At 42.7% G+C, this 22,613-nt stretch overlaps 1 protein-coding gene and 1 long non-coding RNA gene across 3 annotated transcripts in view; one reads left to right on the top strand and one right to left on the bottom strand.

Moving 5' to 3' along the window:
- The first annotated feature begins 2,564 nt into the window (after nt 1-2,564).
- Nucleotides 2,565-18,953, top strand: LOC140695747 (uncharacterized). Its single transcript, XM_072958941.1, has 9 exons — nt 2,565-2,764; nt 6,582-6,699; nt 7,741-8,118; nt 8,962-13,150; nt 13,375-13,581; nt 14,425-14,536; nt 15,252-15,292; nt 15,461-15,629; nt 16,046-18,953. Exons 5-9 carry the CDS (start codon nt 13,451-13,453, stop codon nt 16,124-16,126), a joined length of 534 nt encoding a protein of 177 aa, XP_072815042.1. The 5' UTR covers nt 2,565-2,764; nt 6,582-6,699; nt 7,741-8,118; nt 8,962-13,150; nt 13,375-13,450; the 3' UTR covers nt 16,127-18,953.
- Nucleotides 5,122-22,613, bottom strand: part of LOC140695748 (uncharacterized) — a 41,661-nt gene continuing 24,169 nt past the window's right edge. Inside the window, exon 3 of one of the 2 annotated variants that reach the window (XR_012071601.1) lies at nt 5,122-5,209. This is a non-coding gene — a long non-coding RNA (uncharacterized lncRNA). Of the gene's footprint in view, nt 5,210-13,323; nt 13,559-22,613 lie in introns of those variants that run through there. The other variant, XR_012071600.1, reaches the window with a different exon arrangement.

Here is a 22,613-nt window from a genome sequence, read left to right as displayed (position 1 = left end):
GGGTGTATCTTCTACTTCTTTTTATATTTAAGAATCATTTATATTTCTTTTTCTTTCCATACCCTTTGTCCATTTTTCTGTTGAAGTGTTGATATTTTTCTTAGTGAGGTATAGTACCTCTTTACATATTATGAAGATTTTCCATTTATCTGGTATGAATTACAATTGTGTGTGTATGTGCAGACTATTTTAACACAGAGTAGATTCTCTGCCCCAATGGTGTTCAAACAAAAGATTACTTAGTAAGAGTTTTATAGCAGATATTCTTGGATCAGATCTCTGGACCCTACTGATACAGGAAAAATGGGGCACATGACTATGGCTGTGTCCCAGGTCTCTGTCGAGTCCCTGGGACACACCCTGCCAAGCGAGGGTCCTTGGCTTTACACAGGAAAGAATTCAAGAATGAGCCATAATAGAGTGAAAGTAGATTTAGTCAGAGGGTTACACACTTCCTAGACAGAGTGTAGGGCGTCTCAGAAGGCCAAAGAAGCTACAAGTTGGGGTGGTTAAAGCAAAAGTAGATACACACTCTAGAGACAGAGTGCAAGTTGTCTCAGAAAGCAGGAGAGAACAACTAGTGCTGAGGAGATACCCATTCCACAGACAGAATGCGAGCCATCTTAGGAGAGTGGCCCCGGTGTGTAGGGTTGTTAGTTTTTATGGGCTTGGTAAGTCACATGCTGACTCCAACTACTTTGGAGAAAGGGCTGGGATTGCTAGGAATCAAGCCATTACCCACTCTGATCTTTTGTGGTCAGCCTTGAAACTGCCATGACTCCTGTGTGAGCACCATTTAGCAGCTATTGTATTACAATGAGCATATAATGAAGCTCAGCGTCTCCTGGGAGTTGAATCTTCCACTGTCTTGGTGTTAATTGCTGTGTCATTCTTTTAATGGTTGTGTCCTGCCCTCTTCCCTCTGTCTCACTATGAGTTTTAAAGTGCATTTCCACACTTTATTGATTAACTACTGCCTTACTTAGACTATAAATGCTAGGTCTGGTTAAGTATGCACCCTCCATATAAAGCAGCTTGCTTTAAATATAGTCTATTCAGCATTTCCCTAGAAGACAAAGCCTGACACTTGGCAATCACACATTTGTCAAGTATCCAGTGACCTGCACCTTTGTACCCTTTTCCCTAGAAAGGAGGAAACAGCTGTGGCCTATCACCTTTGAGTATTCTGGCCACCAGCCTGGCATCTTGGGAATGTATCCAGCATACTTTTCAGAGGTTATTCAGACCCTTTTAGAAGAAAACAAAGTCACTAAAGGAAATCAAGAACATTAAAGATTTATGTCTCTTATGTAATTTGGCTGTAAGAAACCAAGCCAGTTTCTGCTCAGCACTTCATGCAAGATGAACTGAAAACTGCAAAGAAACATGTTTAAAGATAATTAATAGATTTCTACAATATTCTTGTCAAGTTGCTAGCATCACACATTTTATGGGCAGCTTGAAAACATTTTACACACTAGAAAGATTAAAGCATTCAACATTTATTTCCTGGAGGTGGAGGGACAAGAAGAGTTCTGGGTTTTTGAAGTCCCCAGAAGATGATTTTGCATATTTTGCATGTAGTTACTGACTGCTGTAAATCAGCACGGCCTCACTGGGGACTTGGGACAAGTCAAGAAACAGTATGGGGCTGATTGAAGTAAATGGCAATGAGAGGTCAGCAACTGCTGAGGATTTTTGTTCGAGTGTTTGGGGTTTTTTTGTTTCTTTTTCAAGTTTAAGAGCAAGACCTCACTAACTTAGTGTGCTTAAAAGGCGGAATTTTCTAAAAGGAATGAAGTTAGTTTAGGTGGGTACTTCAATTTTCTTTTTTTGTGTGTATTCCTTTTCTCAAACTCTTTCCTAATTAGCTATCTGACCCCTATAACTCTGTCCCTCGTTTTTTCTCCCCTTCAAATTCTGTTCTCTCCTTTCTTCAAGCTGGTCTAACCAAAGGAATATATTCTTTACTTCTTTTTTTTTTTTCCTTCCTCGAGGGCACATACCTTCTGTTTATGGATCACATGATGTTATTCAAGAAGGCTAAGTTCTGGATCTAAAAAAGGTGCCAGATACAGCAAAGAGCACAATTATGACCTCAGCCCTTGATCGGGGAGTGGTGTTAGAGAAGGCCAAGAATGAACTCAGTGGCTCTGGGCATCTCTCATGGCTGATCTTGAGGCTGATAAGGTTGTAGACAGAAGTGGGTGTTCTGGGGAAATGTGGACAAGCAGGCCCTGCCAGGATTCATGCAAGTCAAATAATTGTTCCATCCACTCTATTTGGCCAGGCATGAAGAACACCCCAAGACACCCCACCTGTTAGGCACTAGGCAGAAACAATCAATCATCTCTGTCAGTTAAAAATGAGGGGAGTGGATGGGAAGGCGATGAGAGACAGATTGAAAAGAAGCAGCATTTTTTTTTCTTACCAAAGTTACAACATCTCCAGGTTGAATTCACCATAATGACGGGGAGGAGAAAGTTCAAATGGCTGTATCCCACGCATGGCATTAAAAATGCAGCTGGAGCATATGCAAACAGCACGTCGACTGAAGCTCTGAGGTGCCGGCGAAGCACAAAGCTCTTGGGGTGAGAAATAAGCTTGTGCTGAGACACCATCTGGGAAAACTCTTAGACTCGTTTGAATTGAACCAAGCTGAGACCTTACACATTTCCTTCCGATGAGATCCAAGCTGAACAATGACATGAGCTGATGTTTGGTGGTGGTGGTGGCCGTGTGCCCTCGCCTAACAGCTGTCACGGTAGGTGCACACTGCTCCTGAAAGCTAGATAATTAACTGCCGCTTGCTTTGAAGTCCACGGAAAGCTGCTTCCTACTGTGGTACACTTACAGCTTCTACAACTGCCATGTCAAATGTTCGGAGCCTCAACCGCGTCAGTCCCACAAACTCCTTTAGATGTTCACGTTTCTCAAACGTATTCAAATCCCTGAAGCTGCCAGGTGAGGTCTTTCAAGTTTTTTTTTTAAAAGACTTATTTTTTAATCATTAAATTATTAAATAAGTTTGCCAAAAACATGGCTGTAAGTCACTGATGTTTCGTAGCTTTTTTTCTTCTTTTCTTTTCTTTTTTTTTTTAATTGAGGGAGAGCTGTTTCAAAGGCATCAGATTTGGAAGGGATGGATGTAGAATTGTTAAATCTATAGAACTGTCCAGGTAGTTGCGTCACTCTAAGAAATATGAAGGAGTATGTGTTTATTATTTTTTTAAGAGCTGATAACGGAACCACATTCACTTTGTTCTATTTTAGAAGTTTCCAAATAGGACTTGGTGAAAAACATATTTACAGAAAGGTTCAGAGTTAAGGTTAGGAATGAACGTGAGTGTAAACTAGTGTATGTATGCATTGAAGGTAGCAGGGAATAAAGCGCCACTGAATAAACAGTTTGATTTATTTGTATTCCACGTATCTCTCTCTCTCTGGCAATGTGACGGTTGGATCTCTATAAAGGACTTCGGTTTCTAGGTCTTAATCATTCAAGCCAAAGGGAATATAATTTTACTCTGAGACTGCTACAAAGGAAAAAGAATTACCACGATATTTTAAGAGACAATGTTTCACAGCCTAATTTCAAAATGGATTACTAAGACTCTCAGTGAAATTACATTAGCTGACTCTATATACATTATTACACTGTAGTAAGAACACCAGTGTTTTCATGCTGACATTACTTGGCTGGGTCACCCAAGGGTAATTACCAGTCTGAGTTTATATTTGCAGTAAAAGTCAAATGTGGACTGCACTGGAAGAAATTCAGGACTTAACCTGTCCGATGGAAATCATCTGCACTTAGCAAAGCTTCATAGTTATTTTTCTTTAAAATTTATGTTGTTTTGCCTTTAGGGAGTTGATGGAAAGTCATTGTGAATGTCTTTGCAGTTAAAGTTAAAATTGTTTCATTAAATGTTAATGGACTTAACAATCCAGTTAAAAAGAGACAACATATTAGCCTACATTCAGCAGTTAATGCTGACATGGCTTATGTTCCAGAATTGCATTTGGGCCCATAGAACTGAATGTAGTATGTGAACATAGGCCGGGAATGGATTTTGTTCTTTTGCCATAAGGAAATAACCATTCTGTTTATAAATGACTCTGATTTTTAACAAAGCAGCTATATTTAACATGCAGCCAATTGGTTTCTTTTGACCCAAAGAAAGATTCAGACATCTATTTGAACATCAGGAACGCAGCATGGCTCACTGGACGTAACAAGAGACTAGAATGTGAGTTACGTAAAACTCCGGAATACGCTTCTAACTTTCTTTGGTCCCTTCGCTATAAAAGGAGCTAACAATGCTATTGGGAGGAATTACCAATTTTAAAGTATTTTTCAAATGTGGAGGAGGTTTTTGCTGATTGGTTTTTTGGGGGGTGGGAAACTGCTAGGCCATAGTAAAGATTTATCTTGAAAAATGCATCAGTTTTTGGCTGATGGAAGAAATTTAAAGTTGTGCCATTTCCTCCAGATTAGAAGAGAATAAGTGTTTTTCACAGTTCTCAGCAGTTAGAGATACATTATGTAGGAAGAGCAAGGAACACAAGCTCAGCTTAGCCCGCGATTCCACGTGACCTCCCTCATTCTCGTCCTCAGGAATCACCACGCCATGAGGCTTTGGATATGTCTTTGTCAGCTCTTTTGAAAGCAAACAACATTCAATATAATCTTTAAACATTTGGAAATAGAAGTATTGCATGGCTTCACAATACATGGAGCCCGTGTATTGTGTATTACGAACCGTACGGACTACATGTAGGCTGAGATGGCCACACGTGAGGGTCTTCATTTCCTCCTCCTTTGCAAGATGGTGAGGAATTCAACAGCCAGATCACAAGATGGTGTGACATGAAACCTGTAAGAACTTTTCATTCATTCATTCAGCAAGTACTTTTGAGCACCAACTGTTACTGTTTTCCACCAAAGGAAATTTAAAATCTACACAAAAGCCTGTAACTGTCTTTAGTGATCACAATTCTAGCAGTAGAGATAGGAATTCATCCAAAAGAATTCAGAATAAACAAGATATGCAAAATGATGACAGAAGTGGTAGGGGCAGATATAGAGAAAGAGCTTGAGACTAACCAATGCGTCCTCGAGGAAACAGCTGACGTCCCTCGTCCTTATTGTCCTCGGCAAATGAGGGATGGATTGGTGACTTGAGAGGCTCCTTCTTACTCTGCAGTTCTGTGGATCACAGCAGAAATCACTGACAGTAATCACATGAATCCCAGGACAACAGGAAAGACTGAGAGTCTGGGTTCTGCCAGTGGCATGAGGTTTTCTAACGTCCTCTCTTGTGTTCTGATGCTTTGAATGTGTGTTACAACACTGGATAATATTCAACTGCTCTGAAAGCTCTGAATGCAAGGCTGTTTACTGAAAGATCACATCTCTTTAGGATACAGAACACAATTCATGGGTCAGTTTCTAAACCTGAGTCTCCACTCTGAATTTCTTTTATAGACAAACGGGGGAAGCTGACAGAAGGCACGAAAGATACTAAAAATGAGCCAAGGCAAGCCTGCATAGTCGTCTATCTCCTGAATTTTACATTGTTAAGTTACCTTTAGGAAATCATGATAAAGCTTGTGCCCTCAGGACCTGAGAATGTTTGGTTCTTCAAGAGTTTTTACACGTTAACTCAGTAATTTAGTCAATATTAGTAAAGCTAGTCAGTTGTGGGGACACGATGGAACAAAGTTAACATTTATTTCTTCCCTCTGCCAGGTACTTTTCTAAACTTTTTACGTATGTTAACTCACTTGACCCTCCCAGCATCCTCAGTTAGGGACTGTCATTACTCTTGTCTCACGGAGGAGGCCATCAAGCCTCGGAGAGGCTAATTGGAGGTGGTAGACCTGGGGTTTGAACCCACGTGGTCTGGTTTTCAGGCTCACACTCACGTCCACCATAACACGCTGCCTTCCAACTTGACTACTGATTTGCGACATTTACAGGGACACACACCTAGTTACCAAGAATTTTCACCCAGTGTTTAAGCAAAGCACTGCTAAGCTAGAGGCAGGGTCAACTCTCTCTTTCAGGCACGGGAGGCCAGGGCCTGGGGCCCATGATACTTTTAAGGGCCCTAGAAAATGTTTTAATTTCTTTTAAAATCAGAATTAAGAAAACAAATATAATCTAGCCTGGATCCTATTTGTTTATACCGGCATAGCTGTAATTCACATTTTATGTATTTTAAAATATGCCCAGATAAATTGAGAGTTTGGGATTTGCACATACACATTACTATAAATAAAATAGATAAACAACAAGAACCTACTGTATAACACAGGGAACTATATTCAATAACTTGTAATATCCCATAGTGAAAAAGAATATGAAAAAGAATATATACATGTATAACTGAATCACTATGCTGTACACCAGAAACTAACACAACACTATAAGTCATCTATACTTCAATTAAAGAAAATGTGCCCAGAGACATCAGAGTGTAGGCCTGAATGGAGTAGAAATAGATGGGTCTGGACAGAGCTGTTGTGTGCAGGCCCTTCTGGAGGCTCCAAGTATGGCTTCTTTCTCTTCTCTGCAGGTTGGTACCCAGGCAAGCCACTGCACAGCCTGTCTTTGGCCAAGCTGCTCCACCCACTGTCAGGCCTTTGGTTTTTCCCTGAAGTGCCCCCTCTGCCCCCACCTGCCTCGGTCACCAGGTGGGTGCTGGCTCCTCCTGCTTTCTCCCCTGCACTGGCCTGGGGCAAGTTTGGTATGTGTTTCACTACTGGCCTGTGGGTGGGTCTGGTCTGTTCTATACAGTGTTTTAACAAACCAAAGATAGTTGCCAATGTTAAAAAAAAATTGGGAGGTTTCATGTGAAAATCTGGATTTCTGTCTTCTCTTAAAAAATCAGGACTCACAGCCATAGAAAACAAACTTGTGGTTGCGAAAGGGGAAAGGGTGGGGAGGGATAAATTGGGAATTTGGGATTTAAAGACATACACTACTATATATAATATAGATAAACAACAAGGTCCTACTGTATAGCACAGGGAACTATATCCAATAGCTTGTAATATCCTATAGATGAAAATGATATATATATATGAAATGAAAAATAATATATATATGTATACATGAATCACTTTGCTGTATACCGGAAATTAACACAACATTCTAAATTGACTATATTTCAATTAAAAAAAAAGAAACAGACCCTAACAAAAATCAGAAGGCTTAGTGGCATTGGGCCCATATTGCACAGCTTCATTCTGCTGGAGCCAAGGGGAGCTACTGGCTTCAATCCCCTCCTAGTCCTGCCAGGCCCTGTCAATGCTAGAATTCCAATCTCTGCACCAAAATATAAAAGATAGCTTAAAACATTATCTTTCCTTAAAATTCTTGCAGGTTTACAGAGAAGGAAGGAAGCCGTAGAGATTAGACAACAATAATGGAATTGCGGCTCTGGCCCGTGGGAAGACGTGCAGGACATAAGGGCATGAACGTTTCATGCCCGGGGAGGCCTTTGCCTGCTTTGTTGGGAGTAAGGCTGGTCCCGAGCAGCACATGCATGGCATCACCAGAGCAGCCCGGCTTTCTGGGGACTAAGATGGAAAGTGGGCAGGAGAGGCAGCTGGAAGTTGGTGACTGGCCACCTTCCTTTTACATGCTTCATCCTGTTGAAACCAAGTGAAATACGAATTGAATACAGAATTCCTGCATCTCTTATGTTTAACTTTATTGTGATTATTATTTAGAAAGCTAGAACTTCAAAGGAGCTGCAGGTGCTAACTTCAAAGAGTGCACGTAAAACACCGTCCAGACAGTTCAGTCCCATAGCACAGCCCTGTGCGAGGCAGACGGGCTCCGAAAGTGAAGACTTTTTACTTCAGCTTCTTGTTGGGAGCCTTTCCATCTAAGAACAAGACTTCATATTTTCTTCATAACAGTACAACAATGCAGGCTTTACAGACCTTGCCTATGTTTTTATTGGCACCCGTGGGAGCTTTCTGTGTGGGCAAATATTGCTGGTGCCCAGCTTTTGACGTCGGTGCTGAAGCCTAAAGAAATGCATCTTCTCATTCTCACTGTTACAAGGCTCGTCAGATCTATCAGCTTAACTACTAGATGCCCAGGTAGGTGTGTGCAGTCTTCACATTTGGTTTGACCATGCTGATAGTGTTTCTCTAGAGAGTTTGTAATTACATACACTCAGTGCTTAACATAAATACGCGAGGTCTCTGATTACTTAGATGGCTAGTTCCTGAACCTAGGGGCTGAACGAAAGATGACATCTGTGACCACGCTGCTGAGTTTACCATCCTGCCTCGTAAAAGGAAGATGACTGCCTTGAACAACCCCCTTTTGCCTGCAGAAAAAGGAGGGCTTCAAAGACACAATGTGATCATTTTATTTCATTTTTCTTACCTAATTCAATGCCTGACATCCCAGAATTTTTTTCAAACTTTTTTTTATTGAGTTATAGTCATTTTACAATGTTGTGTCAAATTCCAGTGTAGAGCACAATTTTTCAGTTATATGTGAACATACATATATATTTATTGTCACATTTTTTTCTGCTGTGAGCTACCACAAGATTTTGTATGTATTTCCCTGTGCTATACAGTATAACCTTGTCTATCTATTCTACATATGCCTGTTAGTATCTCAGAAATCTTTGTTAGTATTTATTGTCCATATATTATATAAATTATGGTTGGTACATTTATGGCACTTAAATGATGCACAGGATGTAGAAGACATGGTTCCTGCGCTCAGTGAATTAGGTGAGTGAGCCAGGACCAAGGGAGGGAGCAATACGCCTTGTACACTGCTGTATATTAAGCATGAAACTGGATGTATATATGTGTGTGTTTATACACACATATTTGAAATATATTTTAAAAATTTTGCCAATCCGATTCGTGAAAAAGTATATCTTACTGTAGTTCTAATTTGGACATGCTTTTACTTTTAAGGTGTCTGGCTGGGGTGTGAGGAATACAGTATTCTCCAGGGAAGTGAAGGTTTTCCCTGGGCGAAGCTGTCAGGGGAAGGCCCATGCCCCTGACCTGGCTCAGAGAGAGACTCTAACTGTGGCAGGAACCCCTCAAATCATCTCCAGATCCGAAGGTGCCTGGAAAAGCCACATCTGCTTGTTTTTGCCTATGGATGGGTGAGGTAAGGCCTTCAGTGTATCAGTTTAGAGCTATCTCCCAGGACATTGCCAGGTCCCTGGCACCTCATGCCAGTGAGGGAGTTTATCCTGCGGTTTCTGACTGTGCACCAGCTGTTTGAGGGAGGAAGTGGTCTGTTTTGGGCTGGACCATTCACGGTGGGTCTTAGGCTGAATTTCAAGAGTCGCGAGTGAGAGTACAGAGTCTGGATACATGATGGGTGGAGGTCACTGGAGTTGGGGAGTTGGGAGCAGAGTCACAGAGCGATGGAGTTTCAGCCAGATTGAGGCAGGGATGGGGAGGATGGAGCGGGGAGAAGCTAAGGAGCTTCTGCTTTATCCCAGGGTAATGCTAAGCCATTGTTATGCAAGGGAGGAAAAGATCTGACAGAAGCAACGCTCCAGGAAGATTAATCTGGAAGCTTAGAATAAAGTGATTAGAGCAATAGAAGATGCATGAGGCTAGACGGCCAGTTAGGAGGCTCTTCAATAAAGCAGGCATAAGATGGAGGCTGAGTTCAGGGGAGAGAAGAGGGAGGCAGGAAGGGGTGGTTTTAGAGAATCCTTCTTTAGAAAAAAGAACTGAATACAGCTGGATCAAGGACAGGGACAGGGGAGTAAAAGATCACTGTAGTTTGCCTACAGTTTCCAACCTGGAAGGGACTAGGAACTGGGAGCTGTGCCCTGTTCCTTGTCCCATCTTGCTCACTTTCTCCAGACAAACAGCTCTCCTTGCTGTTCCTTGAACAAGGCAAGCGTAGTCCCACCTTCAGGCCTTTGCAGTGGCCGCCTCTTCCACCCCGAGCATCCTTCATCTACCTGGTTTGCTTATGCACCTTCCGTCCCCACCTGGCCCTCTTCATTCATTCATGTTACCTCTGCAAACATTGGAATTTTCAACTAATACTCTATTTTTTTAATTGAAAGTTAAATTGATTTACAACACAGTGGAATACGACTCAGCCATAAACAATGAAATAATGCCACCTGCAGCAACATGGATGGACCTGGAGATTACCATACTAAGTGAAGTAAGACAGAGAAAGACAAATATCATATGATGTCACTTACACGTGGAATATAAAAAAGTGAGACAAATGAACTTACTTACAAAACAGAGACTCATAGACATAGAATACAAACTTATGGTTACCACAGGGGAGAGGGGAGGGGGGAGGGATAAATTAGGAGTCTGGGGTTAGCAGATACAAAATACTACATATAGAGTAGATAAACAACAAGGTCCTACTGCAGAGCACAAGAACTACATCCAATATCTTGTAATAATCAACCAGTACTCTCAACATGAAAAATATTACTCTCCACAAAAGTTCTGGAAGGTGCACAGAGATTGAAGATTTAAGCTACAGAGATTGCTAAAATATGCCCTCATTAGAGACACCTTTCCTAACTGCTCAACACCGATCTTTCCCCTTACCCTTGATTTTTCTTCATAGTGTTTTCTCAACCGACTATACATTATACATTCAGTTATCTGCTTGGTTATTTTCTGTTTTTTCTTACTAGAATGTAAGGGCATACGGACAGAGACTGTCTCTCTCTCTCTCTCTTTTTTTCACTCACCTGGTAAATATAGTGCCTGGCACATGGTAGGTAGGTTCTGAATAAATACATGTTAAATACATGAAGTAAGAGTCTAATTTGGGAAGAAGAGAAGAAAGAAGATAACAAGTTTGTTTTTCTTGCCTTTGTTCTCCCAGTTTTTACTGAGATACAATACTGAGATATACAGATACAGCACTGTACAAGTTTTAGGTGTGAGGCATAATGATTTGACTTACATACGTCATGAAGTGATTATTACAGTAAGTTTAGTATATCCAACAACTCATATAGGTACAAAATTAAAGAAAGAAAAAAGAATTTTTTTCTTGTGATGAGAGCTCTTAGGATTTACTCCAAACAACTTTCATATGTAACAGACTGCAGTGGGAATTCTATTTACCAAGTTGTGTGTTAAATTCCTAGTACTTACTATCTTATAACTGTTGTACGTTGCATCCCTAGTGTTTATCTTCTCACTGGAAGTTTGTACCTTCATCCAGTTCCCTCTCCCTCCACCCCCTACCTCTGGTAACCACAAATCTGATCTCTTTTTCTATGAGTTTATTTGTTTTGAAATGTAACTGTCCTACAGCACTATCTTAATTCCTGATGAATTCATTTTAAAAAAGATGGATCATCCTAGAAGAAATGACACTATAGACAGCGATGGGCAGGGTTTCAAGGCTGGGGACGCAGCTCTGCTCCCTTCATAGGTCTAACTACTTTTGAAGCATCAGGACAGCCCCTTAGGGCAGTCCCCTTCCTCTGGGTGGTTATCTCAGTGTTTTTCAGCTTCCTTTTGGAGTCCATCCCCACTGGCCCCAACACACACTCCCTGGGAGAGAGGAAGCGAGAAGAGTGTTGGAACAGAACCAGCATTGGAACAGAGCGTATACCTGGAAGCAACTGCATCTCTGAGAGGACAATCTGGAAGCCATGTCTTCTCCCTTAAGCTGCCCATCAAACAAATACCTGATGCTTTCTAGAAACTCCCGATCTATTTATTGCAACGCTCTACTATCAACCTTTGGAAATACATTTGATGCAGCCTGTACTGTACTAATACAAATGAGATGAAAACCAAAAACAAGGCACACCTGTAGCTCTGTTGTTCCTACTATTTCATTCGCTCCAATTCCCACTTTTGCCGGCAGCATATTAGGCTCACCTGCCAGGCTGACTTCTGATTTAATGAAGTAGCTCTTGTATGTTCACTTGGTTCTCCGAGAGAATCCCTTTAAGAAGACACATTTCTCCTTTTCAAATGCAGTTCAGCCTTTTCTTGCTACGAACCACTTTCTAACGTTACTACCGACTGTATTGAAATGAATGGATACATTATAAAGCACTTTTTTGCTGCCTGAAGTGATCTGCAGAGAGTCTAACTGCCAGCCATGTATCCTAGGCACATAATTCCATTACCGGACTCCTACAGAGCCATCAGTTGGATGGTCCTCTGCTTGACAAAGCAGTCACCAAATTCAAAAACTTGTCTTAATGACAACTGGTATCTTCAGGTCCATTTAGCCCAGCCTGAATCTGGCAGATGTTACCAGAAGCCTGGGCTGCCCGGGCTGTTTTTGAGTCTACTTGAAAAGCCTGTCATGTCTCTGATAACCTGAGGTCACAGCTCCTGATCAAAGAGTCCCCTCAGGATGAAGTTGACCTCTGTCTCCTTTGATTGTCCATAAATATCCTTAACAGGTGTTAGCCCTGATTTTAATTTTCTAGCCATGTTAGCGTGTAGGACAGGGGCCAGCCTCTGTTCAGCAGTGGGGTGAGGAGGAGGCTAATGGCCACGCAGGGCCCTGGCCTTTGTGTGTGGGCCGGGGGGGATCTGGCTTCCCTGGGTATTCCTGAATATCACATAGTCCACCAGCTAGAGGTTAATGAAGCGGGGGTGGGGGTTGTTAAGAAAAGTCTCCCGCCAGCACGCAAACCTCGGGTTCATGCTTGGCTGTGAGCTTCTGTACGCTCCCAGGATCTTAGAGGCAACCTTGTCCAGATCTCTCCCTTTGCAGATGAGGGATGAGAACCCACATTTACTGAGACCTTCTGAGTGCCCAGTGCAGTTGGGGGTGTTTCACTCACTCGCTCGGTTGGCTGATGAGGAAACTGATGATACCTTTGACCCAGAGCAGAAACAGAACACCACAGTCCTGAAGGAAAGGAACTTTGATGAAAGAAGAGAGGGTGAGAGGAGGAGTGACTGTGGGGCAAGGCAGAGGAGCGTGCACGTGGGCGGGTTTGCTGGGAGGAGGAGGAAGACTCAGGAGACCAGGTGGTGCAGGACGATGTAAAGAGGGAGGCTGCCCGGGATGCGCTGAGCACACTTGCACACCTCAGTGGAAGCCACTGGAGAAACAGTCTCTGAGCCAGTTCCGGGGCTGCTTTGGCCAGTGTTCCAGCTGCTGTCTGCTTTCAAGGTAAGTTTGTTTGATTGGAATCTAGAGAGGTGTGTTTGCAGAGGCAGCAAGGAGTGAAAATGTCCTTGTTATTTTAATGGTAATAGTAGTTACCATGAGTCACGAGTTTAGCAGGTGATAAAAACTGCTATGTGTTTGATGCATCTTGTATAAATTAATTTTTACAGAAAACCTTGGAGGTTGGTATTTTCATCTTTATTTGAGAGAGAGTATTTCTTGGCCAGGTTCTCACAGCAAAGGGCAGATCTGAGACTTGACCTGGGGTTTGTCTGACTCCAAATTCGTGTGACCAATTCCCAAATGAGCAGTTGGATCTCTATTCATAAAACATGGATTCAGTGTCCTCGTCTCCCCATGTTTATGCTCTTCAAGCCTGTTCACAGCATGACAGCACTGAGCATAATGGCACTGGAAGAAATAATAGCAATAAGGTAAGCTGCCCCTTTAGCTGTTTCTAAATTCATGGTCTCAAGGAAACCTTCTTCACGTGTATCAGCCTTGCCGCTCCCTGGGGTCCTTACCCCCGATTCCAGATGTGCAGTAACAATTTACAACCTAAGTGGGGTGCCCTGCCCTGGTCAGATTCTTTAGGTGGAGTCCTGTCACAGGAAACACAGCAACACAAAACACGTCTTTTCAATTTAGTGTTGACAGTCATTCTTATTCTTAGTCATTATTAACTAATCAAATCAAAGCATGACAGCAAGGGCCTTTAAATGTCCAACAAGGAGAAAAATATTATTAGGTAAGTTCAGAATGAAGGATTAAATCTGGGAAGTGGTAGAAAGGGGAGGAGAGAAGAGCTCTAGTTTGAGCAGATGCTACAAACTAAACTGACAGGTTTTACCTGCGTGAAGAGGGGGTACGAGGGCATGTGTTTACCTGAAACCCACTAGCTTGGGGGGTGGGGGGAGGCGGGGAAACCCTCCAAATTCATTCCCGTGAGTCATGTGACAATGGGCATTCTTAAAAAGAGGAATAAGACTGTATCCCTTTGGTTGGAATTCCTAGACAGAGGGAGGCTGTGAGTAAACAGGATAACCTAGGCTGGCCTCTGGGTGGGGGCCCCTGGCAGAGGGGAACAGACACTGGTGGGGGAGTCCAGGGTCAGGAGGGCAGTGGGGCACCGAGGGGAAGGAAGCACCTCGCACACGGCAAAGACTTTACCAACATCAATGCTCTGCCGAGGGCTTCCTTGGAGGCAGGTTGACTGCGGCTCTAGCCTTGCCAGTCTCCAGACCCAAAAACTCACCCTTGTTCTTCCTTCCATTTAGGAAATTAATAAAGAGCAAGTCATCACAGAGGCCCTGGGAAACGTCCAGCTGTCCTGGGAGGCAGCTCCTCTCTGCCCTGGAGGACCATGACTCTGCACTTCTTAAGGAACAGGTTGTTTGTTTGGTGGCTTCTGTACATCTGTTTACTTGTTACAGCGTCCTCACCCCTCGTCCTGGACTGGGGAAAATCTAGCTTTCTTGGTAAAACCAGAAAGTACACAGTGAAGATAACGTGGCTATTTATGGCCACCTGTGACCTTGAACATGCTACCAAAGTCATCTGCTTCCTGTATGAAGTGGATCTCGTGGGTAAATACAGAAACCTCACTTTCTTCACTGAGTACCATCGTATCACCAGCCTCTTATGCAGATGAACGTTTTTCTTTTCCCTTATGGCTCAATCTTTCATTATTAACAAACTTTTCTAACAGGATTTTCCTAGAATCCACAGTGTTACAGCCAGAAGGGAGATAATGAATGGGAAAAAAAAAAAAAAAGCACTTCCCACTGTAAATGTCCATTCGAACACACAAGTCCTAACAAATACCTGTGTTAGGGACAGAAACCTCCAAATCCCCACTTTGCACGTGGAGCCGGCTTCCTGTTTGCTCTGTTCTCAGCAGGGAGAACAGCTCATTACTATCCCAGGCCTGAGCCTTTTATATCCTTGACAACTGTTGCTAGTAATCCTGGAACCCTCTTGCCTCTAAACAGAATGACTTTGGTTCCTTTAACTTCTCCTGATCTTCATTTTTCAGACGTGTAACCGCTTCTGTGGCTTTCTTCTGAACTGACTCCATTTTCTCTTTCTCTTCCATTGACTGCAGGCGTCAGAACTAGACTCAGCGCTCAGGGAGGGTCTGCCCAGGTTGGCACAGCGGAGCAGGGGCCATGGGAGCGGAGAGGCTGGCAGGGCCGGCAGGGCCGGCAGCAGCTGGTCGGTGGATGAACGAGGCGGGGAAGAGGAGAGGGGCAGGCATCCTCGCGGAACAGTTAGCAGGCAGATACCTTCCCCACAGTATCGTTTTCATTTCAGAGTTTCCCAAGCCATGGCATGCACGTCAGTGAGCCATCTCCTCACAGAGGACTTCATGAGGCTTCGCCTGGGCCCAGGACTTCCACGGGAATTCAGAAAACCATCCATTTCGGGTCCCCAGGCTGAGTGCTGCCTGTGGGCAGGGCTGGTTCTTCACACAGAGTTAAAGGTATGCTTTAATTAGCTACTGACTTTTTCAAATTAAGAGAGTTCACCTAAGAATTATCCAGATTTTTAGCTCCTTTCCCATTCTGAAGGTTGGGAATGTTAGGAACACGCCAGGCCTGGGACCGTGGGCTAACGCTGGGTAGCAGCTGCCCCCACGCAGATGGGGAATGCCTTCCAGTCCTGCTAAGCCCACCTTGCCCACTGCAACGGACTGAACTGCGTCCTCCCTCAGCCTCGAATTCATATGTTGAAGCCCTAACCCCAACGTGACTATATTTGGACATAGGACCCTTAAGAAGGCAGTTAAGGTTAACTGAGGTGAAAAGAGTAGGGCCCTGGCCCCATAGGACTGGGGTCCTTATAAGCAGAGGAAGAGACACCAGAGAGCTCTCTCCCTCTCTCTCCCTGCAAGCTCAGAGCAAAGGCCGTGTGAAGACACAAGGAGGAGGCAGCCTTCTACAAGCCAGGAAGAGAGGCTTCACCAGCAACCAACTTTGATGGCCCCTTGATCTTGGACGTTCAGTCTCCAGAACTGTGAGAAGGAATTTCTCTGGTTCAAGCCGCCACGCTTGTGGCACTTTGTTATGGCTGCCTGAACAGACTCACACCCCCATAGACCTCACTCACTTCCGCAGGCATCTGAGTCTGATGTACTTGGGAGTTAAGAGTTAACATCCAGTTCCTACACTTTGTCTACTGGTAGAGAAAGTTACATCGTGTGTAACACAGGACACAAGAGATACACAAACTGGTATCTAAGGACAGAACTGCTAATGGCTGGGAAAGAAGGGAGAAGAGAGAAGTCTTCACCATGGGGAGAGAGCAGGTCAGAGGGCTTTTAAGAGATTAGGAAGCTTTTAACAAATGGCAATGGAACAGAAGGCCGGAGCGCAGCGTGCAGGAGTTTGGATGGTTCGTCACAAGGTTTGGCTCGAGTTCAGGGTGTGATGCAGGTGGGCAGTGTGTGATAGGAGATAAGGTCAGAAAAGGAGGAGAGAGTCAGATCATGAGCCTTGAATGCCATGCCGGAGGATATGGTTTAATTCTGGAGTAAATGAGGAACACCTGAGGGGATGGAGGATGAACAGTATGTTTCACTTAGTGAATTAAATATGTATTGGGAACATCCAATGTGCCAAGTGCTGCCAATATAGTTGTGCACGAGATGGAACTGTTGGCCCTCATGGAGCTGACCGAAAGAAACACTCAGATATAGAACAGAATGTCAGGGCCTGAGGAGGGCTATGAAGCAAAACAAAGCAGTGGAAGGGGTAGAGTGTAACATGGCAGGGGCTGGTGTAGATGTGTGTGGTCAGAAAAGGATGGAATTTGGGCAGAACCCTGACTGAAATGTAAGAATGAATCATTAAGCATCTGGGAGAATATAATTCTTAGACAGAAGGAACTACAAGTGCAAAGGTCCTGAGGCATGAGCACAGTTATGTTCAAGGAACAACACAGGGGCCAGTCTGGCTGGAGTATGCGATAGGAAGAGTGGTGGGCAGTGAGGTTGAGGTAGGCAGAAGTCAGATGTTTTCCACGAAGGCAACTCCAACGCAGTGTGAAGGACTGATCAGGGACCAGGGCTGGAGCAGGGAGCCCACTAGATGCCTTTAGGAATGACAAGGGCCTGAGCCATTGCAGGAGCAATGGAGTTGGAATGGTAGGATCCTACACAGGAGAAGGGTGCATTTTGGATCAGTACACAAATGAAATCCTCAAACCCAGATGGCCTTGGGGAAGCCAGGGCTTTGAGACAGGATGAGATCGGGTACTAAACCTCCCAATCTCTGGATCAATCATGTGTGATGGCAGCCATCAGAGAAGAAGGAAAACCCAGGTGCTAGCTCTCCCCAAGTTCAGACCATCAGTCTGTGACCATTCCAAAGAAGGGTGAGGGTGGAGACACAGTTATCTGCTTCCACAGCTCGAAACCTGGGCAGGCTCCATGGGGCATCCCAGAGAACGCAAGTGTTCTTCCCTGAAAAAGTACAACTCGCTCGCTTACCACTGCAGGTCTGGCAAGTGTCCCAGACCTCCTGGTTTGGTCTAAACCTAGAAAGAAATGACTTGTTTTGACAAGTGGAACTAAAAAGACATGAAAGGCAGTGCAGGGGGAGGGGTTTGTGCAGTCCAGAATGTGGTTTGGCTTAATACACTTTCTCTTTGGCACTTTTTCTTTTGTTGTTTAAGTCTTAGTGAGAGGGAGGTAGACAATCCTTTAAGAGCCAGGGGTGCAAGGCCATTGTCTTTGGCATGCTTCTCTACCAGTTTTTTACCCTTGGTGTTTTCCCTTTTCCTTCTTGCTTGGCTAGGGGAATTATGAGCTCCTTAGGAAAGAATGCTGGCCTTTCTCAGTTGCCGTCCTCCACCTCCCTTCATGGGCAAACGTTAAAAAAAAAAAAGTCAACTACAAATACCTGTGGTGTGAGCGCCCTCTGCTGGTCATCCTACTTGTCTTCGGCTGCCATTTCCCTGGCAATGCAGCATACAGTTTAGTTATCTTTTTCATTAACTAAATTGGCAAAGGAGAACGGCAAAAAGTATTGCTGTCGGGATAAACTAACTTCACCCAATGTTTCTAGAACCTTCTTAGACATCTCTAATCCTTACTTTGGCCATGTTCTCTGAATCTTCTGACCCAGCCTTTCTTTGGGACTTACACTTAACCTTTTACTAACCCAGAAAAAAAAAGGTAAAAATGGCAGCCATTCAAAGCTCGGAGGGAGTGTTGATGTAATGCATTTGGTCGCTTTTCTGCCTCCGTTTCTGTCATATTTACTGAGTGTCTACTCGGCTTATTGAATGCTTGAGTACCAAGCATTCTCCTAGGCCCCTTAAATGAGTAAGATACAGTCCTTGCCTTTGCTGAGCTTGGAGTGTGGAGGGAAAGATGGATGAGCAGACAGAAAATTAGAGCACTGGGTGACAAATACTGAAATGTGAACAATGAAGTGGGTGGTCAAGGAGGGGTGAATTTTGGGGGTTATTCAAATCCAAAGGTGAAAAAAATGAATGCCTCCCTGACCGGAATTATTCCTCCTGACAGTCACAGCTTGCCTGTGCATGAGACTTCAACATCCTATGAACAAGTCATGATGGATTTAATGTATTCCTGCGTTAACTAATCCCACAAAGTGATTTTAGATCCGAAAGAGATCCGTAAATACGTATTTCAGTGTTCTTCTAACTTTTCCTTCTATATCCAAGGGAAATCTTTTTCTTTTATAACCTGAACATTTGAAAAGACTCTACATCTCTAGCTTCAACTAATTAAATATTGCTTTTAATCGCAGAATACCAATGCACAACGAAAAACGTTATGTGTGGGTTTTGCTAGAAATCATAGTTTTGATAGAAATGATTTTCTTCTATATAAAGGAAGAGTTATATTTAATGCGACCTTCCAAAGATCATTCTTGTAGGGAAGGGTGTAGCTTACTGGTGGAGTATGTCCCTAGCATGCATAAGGTCCTGGGTTCAATCCTGAGTACCTCCATCATCCATAAATAAATAAACAAATAAATAAATAAAAACGAATAAATTTAACCCCCCCCACAAAATGTGAAATTATTAAAAAAGAAAAACAGAGATCTTTCTTTATGAGGGAGAGACTTGCCTGCCTCTCAGCCTCTTGTGACATTTACCCATTAGCTCTCACCCACTATCTTGTACTTATGCAGCTCTGAATGTCACCCTGTGTCCCAATGACTCTTAACCTTTTATTTTGTTTTATTTGGAAAATTTACTAATGTAGTTTTATGATTTTTTTCCCTATGCCCTGAAACTTCTCCATAAGAAAAGCTTTAATTAAAACTGAAAGATTGGGGGATGATTTGGAGAAAGAACGAGAGAATAGATTGGTAAGCTCTCCCGATTATAAATTCAGACAAAGCATGTTGGTGATATTTTGGGGGTATGCTTCTTTGCACCAGACCTAGATGGTGCTGTTTATTATTTTATTTTAAATATTTATTTTATTTTTGACTACTTAGGATTCATTTGATATTTGCATAAATGTGACCATCTTTTAAAATTTCTTTTTCAATATTGGTTTTAACTCTGAATTGTGTGTTAAAGGAAATCCCTTAAAGTGCAACTGATAACCTTTCTCTCTCCTAGGACAGCTATCTCTAGGACTTCAGTCCTGGTTCACGCTATCGCTATTGCTCATACTGCATCTTGTCCCAAAATGTCTTCTAAACACAAGATCTCCTAAGAGGATTTTTGGCGAAATATCCACAAAACCCTTAGATTACACCTAATAAACACTGATTTAGGTGCTGATTTGAAATAAAAACCTCAAGCAGACTTGAAGGAACACGGAGGCTCCACGTAGCTGTATACCTGCTCACTGCTGACTTGGTCTCGGTGACCCACTGCGGCTGGAGACATGGTGTGCGTACACACTGATGGCGGACAATTAAGCCTTTCAATTCTGCTTACCACCTTTTGGTAGGAGCAGAGATACTAAATCAGGGATGGAATGCAAACATAATACTCAAAATGGCAGTGAGAGGCAAACAAGGCTGCAAGACAGAGGACATGGGGGAGGACACCAAGTTCCCCTGGCTCTGTCACTCGTGGCCTGTGTGTCCTAGAGTAAGCCACGGATGTGCTCTGGGGCTCATTCTTCCTGCCTTTAAAGTGATCTGCAGTGTGCTTCTTGGAGGTGCTTCCAGGAGGATGAGGATGGGGGTGCAAAATGGTCGGAGGTGGGGGGGGTCCCCACCCCTCCTTCAACCTGAGCAGCTCAGTTTTACTCTATTTTAAGTATTTGACATCATCACAAGAAATTGTTTAAGGAAAGCAAAAGATTTTGTTTGGTCCAGCAAATCAAAACATGACCAAGAAAAAAAACCCTTTATTTTGGGGGTTTTGTTTAAAATAAATAATTTAAAATTATTTAAAATAACTAGATTAGATGATTTCTAATTTCCTAGAAGTTCTGGAGTTCTGTGAGAGTCAGGACGGTGGTATTTGTTGCTTTACTGCCCAGTATCCACGATGACTTCTTTCTGGTTTTCGTACATTTATCTTGTGGCTATTATGACAAAGCCTGAAGCTGCTAGTGGCCACCACAGAAAGCTTAGGCATCGAGCCAGCCCAAAGGCAGCCAACCAGAGGTGGGTCCTGGTGGCAGCATTTAATTGCAGAATGAAACCTCACTTGTGGGTATACTGTCCTCCAGAGTTTTCAGTTACATGAGTTAATACAGTTCTTGAAAAAAATTTTATTTTGCTTATGCTATTTAGAGTTGAGTTTTCTGTAACTTGCAACCAAAAGATTCCTAGTAAAATCAGATGGTGTTTAAAAGAAAATCAATGAATATTTATTGAGACATCATAGAGTCTAAAGTAAGGTTTTAAATGCTTGAGATAAAAATCAAGGAACTATTTTTGTCAGTAAAAAAATTAACTTAAATATGCTGTCCTTTGTGTATGGAAATGACCTGAATTATTATCAATAGGACAACCCCTTTGATTTGTTTACTTAACTAGTAATAAAAACATTTACCTCCTGAAGCTATTAAATAGGTAGTCTTGGTCTCACTAATATATTTGGACCAACTGAACTTGCTCAGAGGTAGATAAATCTGAGAAATGTGAAACTAATAAAAACAGATAATTGAAAAATTACAAAGTGCCCTGAAGGAAAAGGGGCTAAAATCACTCTCCTGCTCTGCTTTGTGAGAGTGTACATAGTAACAACTTTTAAAGGGCAGTCTGATAATATTACCAAAGGCCTTAGGACTGTGATCTCACTGATTTAGCAATCCTGCCTCTAGAAACTTTTCCTAAGGAAATAACTATGAATGTACCCCAAATCTTAGATGCAGAGACATTCATTACAGCAGTACTTATAAACATATCACACACACTATTACGCGTAGAACTATGTCTCCTCCCTACCTTCCGAACTCCAAATGCACCTGTTGAGATCCCAATGCCCAGTAACTCAGAGGGTAACTGTGTTTGGAGATAGAGCCTTTAGAGAGAAAATTAAAATAAAACGGAGTCATATGTGTGGGCCCTAATCCAACATGACTGGTCCTTATAAGAAGAGGAGATTAGGATATAGACACACACAGAGGGAAGACCATATAAAGACAGATGAGGAAGACAGCCATCAGTAAAGGAGAAAGGCCCCAGAATGAAATCAACCCTGTGCACACCTTGGCCTCAGACTTCTGGCCTTCAGAACTGTGAAAAAACAGATTTCTGCTCTTTAAGCCTGTGGTACTTTGTTATGGCAGCCCTAGCAAACCAATACGTTTGTAAATACACACACACGCGCATGCACACACGCACACATGCATAAAGGAAAAGATTCAAAATGCTGGCAATAAGGGATTAGTTAAATATGCGTGGCTCATCTGCACAACGGAACCCCATTCTTCCATCTAAAGTGACATAGATGAATATTATTATGAAAAACTTGTTGATGTATCATTAGGTAATGTAAATTATCGAAAAGTATATATAATATCCTATATTTGTAAAAAAAGTATGTACATATATAATGTATATTAATTTGGTCTAAGTGCTGATACATTCCCTTTTTTAGGAAAGTGAAAAAAAAATGGCACTGATGGCAGCTGGATCATGATGTTCCCAGGTGAACGTTAATGAGATTCACAGAATATAAACAACGCTCAGACAAGGCCAGTCCGATCACGTTTGGAAAATGAAGAGAAGTCACTACAGAAGTGACTAGATATCCTCTAATGCTGACCACTGCTTTCTTTCTTTTTAAACTTAGACAACCCTCACTCACTTTAGTTTGTTTGCCGACAAGATAAAAATGGAGACAGTCATCACCATATTGCCCCTTCTCGACAGAAGCCAACCCATATTGGATCTCTGCTTCCTTAATTTCTTCTTAAAGTATAACACTCTCCCATATCTGCGGTTTTGCTTTCTATGGTTTCAGTTCCCTGAGGTCAGTCTTGGTCCAAAAATATTGAGTGGATAATTCTGGTAAG

Source organism: Vicugna pacos, chromosome 1 (assembly GCF_048564905.1).
Source record: "Vicugna pacos chromosome 1, VicPac4, whole genome shotgun sequence".
Lineage (NCBI taxonomy): Eukaryota > Metazoa > Chordata > Mammalia > Artiodactyla > Camelidae > Vicugna > Vicugna pacos.
Note: the sequence above shows the minus strand (reverse complement) of the source record. Positions and strands in the feature narration are given on the sequence as shown.

Bases quoted from the DNA above. Each gene is read 5' to 3' on its own strand.
- LOC140695747 (XM_072958941.1), top strand. From the start codon at position 13,451: ATGAGCAGTTGGATCTCTATTCATAAAACATGGATTCAGTGTCCTCGT. The intron at 13,582-14,424 runs GTAAGCTGCCCC...CCTTCCATTTAG, and splicing joins GAAGAAATAATAGCAATAAG to GAAATTAATAAAGAGCAAGT. The intron at 14,537-15,251 runs GTTGTTTGTTTG...CATTGACTGCAG, and splicing joins CTGCACTTCTTAAGGAACAG to GCGTCAGAACTAGACTCAGC.